This window comes from Carcharhinus amblyrhynchos, chromosome 17, assembly GCF_965287045.1.
Source record: "Carcharhinus amblyrhynchos chromosome 17, sCarAmb.v2.hapA, whole genome shotgun sequence".
Lineage (NCBI taxonomy): Eukaryota > Metazoa > Chordata > Chondrichthyes > Carcharhiniformes > Carcharhinidae > Carcharhinus > Carcharhinus amblyrhynchos.
The window spans coordinates 27,733,329-27,745,336 of NC_137340.1; the positions used below are offsets into that span (position 1 = coordinate 27,733,329).

General features: G+C 39.3%; 1 protein-coding gene across 1 annotated transcript in view; it reads right to left on the bottom strand.

The window, feature by feature from the left end:
• abraxas2 (abraxas 2, BRISC complex subunit) overlaps nucleotides 1-9,946 on the bottom strand; it is a 32,512-nt gene extending 22,566 nt beyond the window's left edge. Inside the window, exons 1-2 of the mRNA XM_080205667.1 lie at nucleotides 9,832-9,946; nucleotides 8,684-8,774 (exon numbers count right to left, since the gene is read on the bottom strand). Of these exons, the coding sequence (XP_080061793.1) occupies nucleotides 8,684-8,774; nucleotides 9,832-9,903 (163 nt within the window). The 5' untranslated portion in view covers nucleotides 9,904-9,946. The remainder of the gene's footprint in view (nucleotides 1-8,683; nucleotides 8,775-9,831) is intronic.
• Nucleotides 9,947-12,008: the final 2,062 nt, after the last annotated feature.

A 12,008-nucleotide genomic window follows, 5' to 3' on the forward strand; every position in this document is an offset into this window, starting at 1 on the left:
CATGGCTGACCAGGAATTTCTCTCATCCATGCTGCCTGCTATTGGCCTGTGCTGGAAAGATTTTCAGGTTGCTATTCAACCTATTTGGCTGTATTATGAGCACACTTGCCTTGGCTATCAAGTATCGGGGTGCGGTTCAAACTCAAAGCTTCTGGTTCAGAAGTAGAGATACAGCCCAATGACCACAGGATCTCCACCAACATGTACCCCATCTATTCACATTATATATTAATGATTTGAAAAGAGGGAACTGAATATATAATCTCCAAATTTGAAGCTGATAGAAGGTTGGGGAGAGGGTGAGCTGTGAGGAGGAGGAGGGAGAGATGCTTCAGTGTGATTTAGATAGTGAGTTTGTGGGCATACGGATGGCACTTGCAGTACAATGTGGATAAACATAAGGTTATCCACTTTGCTAGCAATAAAAGGAAGACAGATTACTTGAATGGGTGCAAATTTAGAGCGTTAGATATTCAACAAGACCGTGCTGTCCTTGTACAGTCATCACTGAAAGTAAGCGCGAGGATACAGGGGGCAAAAAAGGTGGTTTGTTGGCCTTAATAGTGAGAGGATTTGAGTAGAGATGTATTACTGCAATTATATATGGCACTGGTGAAGCCACACTTAGAGTATTGTGAGCAGTTTTGGTGTCCTTGCTATACAGGGAATACAGCGAAGGTTTGCCAGGTTGATTCGTGGAAAGATCAGGTCTGTCATATGAGAGACTAACTCAGTTAAAATTATATTCACTGGAGTTTAGAAGAGTGAGAGGGGATCTCACAGAACAGATAAAATTCTAAGTGTTAGACCAGGGTAGATTCAGAAAGAATATTCCTAATGGTGGGGGAGTCTAGAACTAGGGTCCTAGTTTGAGAATAAGAGTAAACCTTTTAGAACCGAGTGAGGAGAATTTTCTTCACCCAGAGAGTGTGAATGTGTGGAATTCACAACCACAGAAAGTAGTCGTGGCCAAAATGTTGTCTGATTTCAAGAAGAAATTAGATATAGCTCTTGGGGCTAAAAGAATCAAGGGATATGGCGGGTGCGGGGGTGGGGGGTGCAGGGAGAGAGTGCAGGAGGGAAAGAGATCAGGATATTGAATTTGATTGTCAGCCATGGTCAAAAATGAATGGCAGTGCAGGCTCGAAGGGCCAAATGCCCTACTTCTGCTTCTAGTTTCTATGTTTTACTATGGCACATTTATCTGTATTAAACTTCAATTGGCAATGATTTTCCCATTTTGCAAGATTATTGATGTTCTCCTATAATTTGTTGTAGTCATCCTCTGCATGGACTATCCTCACCATGCCCCCATCCAGACTGGTATAAATCTTTAAGGTCAGAAATCATTTGGTTTCTAAATCATGTAACAACAGCATCTACTTCCCACTGATGAACTGCTAGGTGTTTAACTAGTGACAAAATCATAATTGTAATTCCTTCACCATCAACTTCATCTTACATCAATTCCATGAAGCATCCAACCAGTGAATAACCACCACGTCTATTCCTAGAGTTTACAACAGGATGTTGGAATACTGCCCTCAAACTCTTGTAACAAATCAATTATTCTCCAGTTTAAACAAATATTCTGGGGCACTCATCTGACTGCACAGCCTGTTTACACCTTTAATGAAACTGTCCCTTCGCATCATCCCATGAGGAGGTTATTTCTGGAGGAATTTTCACACTCCCTTGATTTAACTGTTTATGGAGCAGGGCAAATTACATTTCCAAATAAACACAGGGAAAATTATTTGCCAGCCGTAATATTGGCAAAAGAGCAAAAATTTATTCAACCGTTTTATCACCTTATTTCCACAAATCTTAGGATGCATAGAGCAGTCAATGTATTGTTAGGGCCCTGGATCAAAATCCCAAATTACATTAGGAAGCCAGAATAGATTCCAACAATTTTTTTTACTTTGGCAATAAATGAGAGGATAGGATACTTCATTCCAAGAATAATTCCACTGATAAATTGTTATAGTAAAAGTAAATTTATTAAATAACAGATTAAGTTTGACACAAATAAATAGGGCACCTTAACTGTTACCCATTGAACAGTATTTAAACATTAAAAGAAACTCAAATTTCTAACTTATCACTGTTTATTACAGACGAAATACAATTAGCAACCATAAATATACCTGTGATAATGACTGAAAACAGCCTTGACGATTTCAGAGAGATTTTGTGGACAGCACCTTGAGGACCTCTGTCCTTAAACAAACCCCAACCAGAACTTCAAACTCACTTCTGCAAAAGCTTTTTTCCTCTGTTCATAAATCACATCTTTACACGACCCTGTCAGTCAATCACTCTAAGTAGAAATCCCAGTGGAACTTAAATAAACAAAAGCCCATTAACTTTACTTAACATAACTACTGGTAATAAGTAATTATACTGCTTTCCCAGCATCTGAGCTGTATTCCTCCCAGACATACTGACTACTTGTAGCGTAAAGCTGAATTTTTAAACAAACATACACACATCAATACATATACGTACTTTCATCACAGTATGTTCACAAACTAGAACTGGAGCATGGAGATGTATAACATCAAGTTAAATGAAGAATGGAAAACAATTGCTAGGAAATGAGCTGCTTCAATAGATTTTTTCACAACATTCAAAAAAGGACAGAGGACAAACACCCACCGAAAATATTAGCTTAACACTGATCACTGAATTTCCTGCTACAGAGATAGTGTACTGTTTATAACCTCTCCTGTTGGCACAAGCTACATCTTTGCTGCCGGGTTGCAGTGATTGTAAAACCAATTAGTTAGGTCAAAAATGGAATTCTCTTGTGCCTGTTTTATCTTCTTTGCTTCACATTTACTGCTCATCTATCACAAATCTTCAGATGGAGTACAGTCCAATTCGAGCAAGGCATAACCAGTTGCTGTGGGAACATGACAGGCCATCATTCTCTTATACAGGAATTATTGCCATGTGCTCCTTATAGCACTGGTGCTTTACTGCAGCAATCAGATGATAGTTCTTCAAAGTTCCATACTCAAGTGAAGATTTTGGCATCAAACACCAGTTATGGGCAGATCATTCCCAGTCATTAAAGTCAGTATGGCACGAGACTTTTCATTTGTATGAATCCTCGTACCATGGTTTTATACCAGTCTACTGGCACCATCAAATCCTCCAGACTGTCTCTTTTGGTAGGTGACCATCATCCATTCTAATGACACAGCCTAGCCATCGTGAACCATCAGTTTACCTTGCTGCGTTTTGGATATTATCTAACCCAATACACGGAAAATGCTTTACCAGTGACATCAATGTTATGCACTGTAAATATTAAGGTAGAAAGTATTAAAATATCACTGGCACTTTCCTGATATCAGTTGTGCCCTTTGGGCCAGAGAAGAGCTAAGTGTCAAGGTGATTACCCACAAGAGAATGACTGGAAAGGAATGTTTCTTAGAATACTCACGTGTACCACCTAGTGGTCAATATCAGAGTAAGTTACCAGTGCTGAAGTGGGAGAAAACTTAAAGCCCAAAGTAAAAACCAAGACACTAAAAGATAAATGACATAATACAGTAATTGGCGAAAGATCAACTAATACTTTTTTTTACAAATCTTAAAATCTAGCTTTAAATTACTAATGCTGTTCAAAACAAATTTGTAACTTCAGACTCCTTCACTGAATGCAAGATGCCAGTGAACATTCCACACAAACAGCAAATTCTCAAATATTATTCATGAAACTATACAAGGATAAATGAAAAACGGGCACTGTCCCATTTATTATATTATTCCATGTCTTCCATTAGTCTTTAGAAACCAAGTTATTTCTGTTCAGTTTCCCAATTGACTTAAGCTAATTTACTACTAGTCATTGATATTTTATAATCTTACAAGCCTTAAGAGCATTAAAATGTTAATTCTTCACTAGCTGGTTTAGACAGCATTGACCCAGTTCTACAAACAGAATGCTCTTCAGGCCTTTGAGTTACGCAATAATCAGTTCGGCAAATTCTTAGTTCCCATCACGTTTAGAGATTCTGACCACACCAACACAGGTGAAATTTTGATGCCTTATAAATGCTATTAAATTAACTGAACCTCTGAGTTCAAATTCACAGAACAGCAGAACTGAAAAATATTGATAAGGATCCAAATTAAGCATCTGAAATATAAGAGCTAATGTAAAAGGATCCCAGCAAACAACCACAATTTTGTCACTAAGATTACCTCTCTCTGAGCACAGCATTGGGGTGTCTGCTGAGAACACATTTGCGGGAAGCAGATCGTTGGGTCCACTGGCAAATTCCTGCAATACAGCCTCATGAGAGAAAGCTCACATTGAAACCATCAGACCAAAAAAAGGTTAAGGAAAATATCAAGTTACACATTGTGGAGCATTTTGGGCAGCACAGTGGTTGGCACTGCTGCCTCAGTGCCAGGGACCCAGGTTTGATTCCCAACTTTGGTCACTGTGTGGGGTATTTGCACATTCTCTGTATCTGTGTGGGTTTTCACCTGGTGCTCCGGTTTCATCTCAATCCAAAAATGTGCAGATTAGGTGGATTGGCCATGTTAAATTGCCCCTTAGTGTTGGGGAACCAGCTAGGGTAAATGCATGGGGTTATGAGGATAGGGTCTAGGTGGGATTGTGGTTGACTCAGACTCAATGGGCAGAATGGCTTCCTTCTGCACTGTAGGGTCCTATTTTAAAAATAATTCACAAGGAGCAGTTTGAACTTAACCAAATTTTATTTTTAACTACTGTGCATTCACTTGCCTCCAAAGTAAAGCAGCTTATCAATTTGTATTGAACTCTATCTTGCTGGAAAGTATGCAGTCCATCTATTGAAACATGAAGTAGATTACATCCAATTCAGATGGCAAGTGAGCACAGTTCTTATTGCCAAACTTATACTATCGTATTATAGAAACATAGAAAATAGGTGCAGGAGTAGGCTATTTGGCCCTTTGAGCCTGCACCACCGTTCACTATCATGGCTGATCATGCAGTTTCAGTATTCCACTCCTGTTTTCTCTCTATACCCCTTGATCTCTTTAGCCGCAGCTTCTATGGTATAGGCACACACCTCAGTGCAAGATGCAAGGGTAGCTTGCAGGACTAAAACCACTGAACCCAAGAAAACATCTAAGGCAGACTCAGAATTTATAATTTAAATTGAGTAAGTGTATTAATAAATATTGTGCTCATTGCATCCAACAATATGGTGCTACCAAAACAAATTTATGGCCAATCACTATTGGATTTTTAAAAAAAGATTGCATAACTGTGGTTTAAATTACCCTTCCTTTGAAACCTCCAGACAGGATTATTCCAAATGTTCTCTTTTTGGTTCTTGTTCTCTACAAATTCCTGTATACCCTCTCATACCCTATGACTTGTGCCCCACTCCATATGTCCAATTAAAATTCCACCTTGACCATGGAGAGGTTTGAAGCCAAAGGTCCCATTCTAGATTTCAATTTACCCTTAGTCTTATGTTTCCCCCTTCACCTGCCCCAGTTTAGTTTGCCATCTTCGGTGTTATAAACAGTTGCATAGAAACAGGTCAATAAGGCATGTGAACACAGGATTCAGCAAAGAAACGCAACCCAAGGTCCCAACATCTGAAGGGACGGTGTATTGTCTGAATCACGTCTCTTCTTAACTTGCCCAGTTTAGATAATATTAATTTTAATTCGCCTTTGATCTTATTGGTAAGTACTACACCATGATCAATTCTGTATCTGAGCAATGCTAATTTGTAACATTGATACACTTATGATCTAAGCTTCTACAAAATATACACAACTGAATTATTTTTTCATGTCACAAGCAAAACAGACAGCTTCAATACATTAAGTTGCATTGTCCAGTTCCTCCATTTTCATGGGTCATGAATTGCTTCAAAGTTCACAGAATTATTTCCACGTATTTATATGCTACAATATAATTAAAGCTTGGAAAGGTGCTAAATTTAACAGTGTAGATTTCCCAATGTGTTGCTTACTGTAACTTGGCTGTTGCGTTGCTTTCTAAGTGCATGGAAGAGATATCTAATGTAGGGTGCCAGTTGCTTGCTCATGCAGTTAACCATCAACATTGTGGGAGTTGCCTTTGTCAGAAATGGAACTGGACCAGTAATTTAAATATTGCAGCTACAACAGCAGGTCAGAGGCTAAAAATTCTGCAGCATGTAGCTCACTTCTCAACTCCCAAAGCCTGCCCATCATCTACATGGCACAAATTAAGAGTGCGATTGAAAATGATGTATATGATGCATAGCAGCAGTCCACTTAATTGACACTCCACCCACCACCTTAAACATTCATTCCTCCAGCACCGATGCACAGTGGCACATTCCACCTTTAAAGTGGACTGCAACAATTTGCCAATTGTTCAATATCCCTTGCAAATTTGCATTCTCTACCAGCAAGAATAAGGGCTGTGGATGCATGCAAGTTCCCTCTAATTCACCCACCATCCTGACTTGAATCAAGATCACTGTTCTGTCACTGTAGCTGTGTCAAAATCCTGATATTACCTCCTTAGGAGTAGTCTGGATATTCCTACATCACAAGGGCGACGATAGTTAAAGGCGGCAGTTCACCATTTTCCCAAGCACAATTAGGAATGTGCAGTAACGACAAGCCTCATCAGCAAAGCTCATATACCATGAAGTTTATAAAAAGTATAAGGCCAGATAGCACTACTCAAAAATACTAAGTGAGATCACCAATTTTCTGGTATATATTTATTTCTTAACTAAAACATCTCACTACTGTTTGTGGAACATTTTAGGTAAAGTGCTTGCCTGCAAGACAATGACCACATTTGAAAAATTATTTTGTTGTAAAGCACTTTAGGATATCATGAGAAACTAAAAGATGCTACATTAATGCAAGTTATTTCTTTCAATTTTTAAACACAACAGAAACAGCATTTTTACATTTAAGAACGATTAAAGTGAAATATAAATCTATTTTATTTCAATAGACATCCATAAAGTACAGCATTTTGGCGCACAGATACGTTGCCTTCTATTTGCATGTACAAAATCTCATTACTTAGCAACTTAGTTATGCAGTCATGACAAATGCACTACTGAGGTCAAGATGACAACAGTTTATATTTACCAAAGCCACCTTCCCTAACCTGTTATCCTGACAACTCCCATTACAGCAATTCACTGTTAAAGCTTTCAGTACATTTTTCAAACAGGAAATTTGGTCCCACCTTGCCTATTATAAATTTGAGTCTTGCCTTAGAAATTCTCTGTAGTTTAGTAGTACTGGTTACTCCCATTAGCAGTCCCACCCACCTCATGTTTAAGTACAACCCAATGTTCAATTATACTACAGTGTTACACAAGAGTACAATAATTGGACTATGTTCTGAGCTGAATATTTACATCCTTCACACGTGCCCTCCAAGTTCAATACAAACTGACCAAGAAAACCAGGTAAGACAAGACCAGCACAAAACACATTTCGTTTTTCTTTGCTCTGTTGCTTCATTCAAATTAGAACAAATTACTTTGCATAATAAAGTCATTTTGTTTGACTTAACTTTCTAAAATACTCATAGCCTTCTATCCTCATTAATTAAAACCCTGCCCCAGCAACTTTATTTAAAATCTGTCTGTGGGCGTTTGTTTCTATTTTTATCTCAAAGTTCACAGCCAAAGGGGAGTGTTTTATGTTAAAACAAACCCAGTCAAGCTCCTGGAATCAGGAGCTTCCAATGCAATGGGTTTAAGACATTTATCAGACGGGCTAACAAATTATTATTGCTTTCAATCTTTGTGGAAACAATTTAAATGCCTAACATATTAGTTTTTGAAACCTTTTGCTTTGATGCGCCTTAAAGAACCAAAATTTTCTGCAAATTCATTTTACTCCAAAAACTCGATAATTAAATGCAACTCTTCCTCAAAACCCTTGTGCAAAAGTAGCCAACAGTCCATCACACAATACCACCCTATAAATCAATGCTTGAAAAAATTAATTGCCAAAAGTGCTTTGTTAAATTGCTCGCATGCTTTTGTACTACATCTTTCATTACTATGATTAAAACATAACAGTTCAGAATAATGAATTGATGAAATATTAACAGACCTTAAACAGACTCAAAGATCATTTGAAATTTATTGAACTGCATCAATACAAAGATGAACATTACAACAAAAATCACTATCCCCCTCGATAAGCACATCCTAATTTCACTCACACCTCTTAGACTGAGGCAGCTACCTTAGTCTTAGACAACTTTACAAGTCTCACTCCTTGGCTATTGTCATTGTTCTCAAGTTGATAACTTAAGCATCACATTTAATTCAGGTATATTCTAAACAAATGAGAACAGCTCTAATGCAATGGAAACATAAAACGTTCATTAAAGTCAGATTTGTTTACTTGTACTTGATCTGATATTTTAATCCTTCACTCCTACTTCTCTTCTAATTTTTAAAATTAATTGCGGAAACAAAGGTTATAACTTTTCAGAAGGCCTGTTCAGCTGCTGAAATTAAGATAGAAGTACTCCCAACATCTTCATCAGAAAAATCAATTATTGCCAAAAATCAACAGGAGAAAATGGACCACAAATCCATTACTTCAGCATAGACTGATTTGTATTGCAAACCTCTTGCCACTCACTCTGACATAATCACACGTATAAGATTATCAGACTTACCTATTACTTGCAGTAGCTCTGTGTTGCTGATCTGTGAATCGCTAATACTGAATGTTTCGAGTTGTTTAACATCACCCAAAAGAAAGCCTTCCTAGAATGATAAATTCAGTTAAATTAGAGCAAATAAAGGATAAAAAATTGCAAAAATAATCTAAATGAGGCAGAAATAAAAATTAAATCAAGTTATTTTGAAGCAACTTATTTATTCTAACTTTTGCAGTAGATAAATCTAACACTAATGAAGCGACTCCACTGATAAGACCAGTGAAAGTATTGACAGTTGAGTTGCTTCAAGATCATCAAGCCATATCTGCCAGCCAGGCAAGTATCATTTGTTTGTAGACATTTTAATACCAGCCTTAATCACCAGAAACAAACTCCAGGCTTAAATGTTATCAGTCCAGTTGACAAAATTCTGTGTAAATTCAAGACACTCGAGAAGTTGTTAAAAACAACTGTACAACAACAAATTGTACATCTGCTCTGATGAAAGGTCATTGGCCCGACGTTAACTCTTGTTTCTATCTTCATACATACTGTTGGGCAGGCTATTTTGAACTTTACATTCGAGAAAACGGGGTGGTCCATTCAAAAAAAAGTTACTGTAAAGACACTTCATAGAAGTTCTGCAAAAAGCCTCAACATTGCCTTTTTGTTGCCTTCAAAACTTTACATCCCGTTTCCAGTTCGGTTGAAGAAAATATTTCAAGGCAAAGGGAGAAAACCCTGCACGAAGTGGGCGAGCTGCAAAAGCAGCTACTCCCAAAGCAGGCTGACTCCTGAGTCCGGCTGTAAAGTCTAACCCATTTCCTTGGTGACCTCTGGCTGGGGGGAACAGAGCAGCTGCTACCAGCCGGCCCAGGGCCTGGGCTCTGTCCCGGTAGCTCGGATCCTGCAGCTTCAGGGATTTAATTGCTGAAGGAACCCCGAACCCTCCTGCCAGGAAAGGCCGGCGGGAAGGGGAGGCGGGAAGGGGAGGAAGGGGAGATAGAGAGAGAGAGAACCCGGGCGACAGGAGCCGTACACTCGGCCTCTCTCTCTCTCTCCAACCCAGCCGGAAAAAGCCCACTCCGAACGGGCTGACGGCGTCCGTGCGCTCGGCTGTGCCGCGGGGAAGCCGGGCCGGGGGCGGCGGCGCTGCCACTTACATGGTCCGAGGGGCTGTTGGCGTGATGGTAAACTAAAGAACTGAAAGTGTAGCCTGAGACGGAGGCGGCCATCTTTCTTCCAACCTCCCCACCCACACACCCCCGCGGCACGGACACTTCCGCTCCGCGCACAGACCGCTGGGAACAGACCACTTCCGCCCCGCAGTTAGCTCACTTCCGCCCCTCCCGCCAGTTGCTGCTCAGGCAGATGGAAGCCCGAATCTCAGTTTTGACAGTCTGCATCCGAGCTGCCGGCTCCAAGAAGGCTTTTAACGGGGTGATTTTTTTTTCCCCTCTCAGAAAGTTGTCCAATCTTTAACTTGATCATAAATCCCCAATCTTTTTAGGGGAGGCAGTGGCACAGTGGAATTATCACTGAAATCCAGAGATCAAGGATAATGTTCTGGGTTCGAATCCCACCACGGCAGATTGTGAAATTTGAACCCAATTAAAATCTGCAATTAAAAGTCTAAAGATGACCATGAAATGATTATTGTAAAACCCAATTTGGTTTACTAATATCATTTACGGAAGGAAATCTACTGCCCTTACCCAGTCTGGCCTACATGTAACTCCAGAACCACAATTCTCAAATGCCCTCTGAAATGAAGGGTAGTTAAGGATGGGCAATAAATGCTGGTCCAGCCAGCGATGCTCATATCCTGTAAAAAAACTATATCTTGTCTGCTGGGTATTCTATTAATTGACATCCCATCCCGCATGTCATTGCTAGCCAAAAGTTTGGATTCAAATTAAAAGTTGTTAAGTTTTCAACAAAGTGTAACTTTGATGCAGGGCTAATATCAGATCTAAAATTTTCTCACTCTCAGTGTGCCTGGTCCTGCAACAGTAAAAGCGGGAATAAGACCAGCAAATGTTGGAAGTACTCGGCAGGTCAGGCAGCATCTGTGGAGAGAAAGAGAGTTTACATTTCAAGTCGACTGGTATTTTTGTGAATATTTTAACCTAGTCCTCCAGTTTAATTGATGGGTGTAGGGATGCAGGATGGCCAGATTGAATCTGGGACAGGTTGTAGCTGAGATTTGGCAGATTGTTAAATATGAGCTCCATTTTGACCTAATGGATATATTGTTTTGAATTCAAATGGAGTATTAGGTTTTTATACCCAGAATTAGATGATCTGTCCACTGCGTGTGCAATGCAATGAAAGTACTTTCTCTTTCTTGCAGTCTATTTTATTTGCTAATTTTTACATATTGATAATAAAACTTGTAAATATTTGAAATTCTCGCTTGAAAGTTCTTCTGAGTATATTTTGTGTACCTTATGAGATTCCAATATATTACTTTTATAAATGAATGTTCTAATATAGACGTATACTTTCCATGCTGTGACCTTCTGAACACCACTCAAGGGAATATGCTGGGGATATAGTAGGATTGGAGCTCTTTTGCTGCATTAGTAATCCAAAGATTTGGACTAATGATGTGTTCAAATCCGACCACAGCAGTGGGGGAATTTAGAATCAATTAATCAAATGCATCTGGAATACAAAGATAAAAATCAATTGTAGTGACAATGAAACTGGATTATCATTCAAAACACATCTGGTTTATTTTCATCTTTTGTAAAGGAAATCTGCCATCCTTAACTGGTCTGTCCTGTATGTGACACCACAGCCACAGCAATGTGATTGACACTTAGCTGCCCTTTGCTCTTGGGGCCTAAGGGACCATGGCATATGGTCCCTTAATCAGGATATTGAATTTGATGATCAAAATGAATGGTGGAGCAGATTTGAAGGGCTGAATGGCCTACTCCTGTTTCTATTTTGTATGTTTCTCCATTTAGCTGTATTCAGAGTGGTGGTTCGCAGCTTGGAGAGGGGTGGCCTGGTGATATTATCACTTGACTATTAATCAAGAAACTCAGCTAATGTTCTGGGGACCTGGGTTTGAATCCCACCACCACAAATGGTGGAATTTGATTTCATAAAAAGTATCTACTGATGACATGAAACCATTGTCAATTGTCATAAAAACCCATCTGGTTCACTAATGTCTTTTAGGGAAGGAAATCTGCTGTCCTTACCTGGTCTGGCCTACATGTGACTTCAGAGCCACAGCAATGTGGTTGACTCTTAACTGCCTCTGAAATGGCCCAGTAAACCACTCAGTTCAAGGGGTGACTAGGGATGGGCAATAAATGCTGGCCAG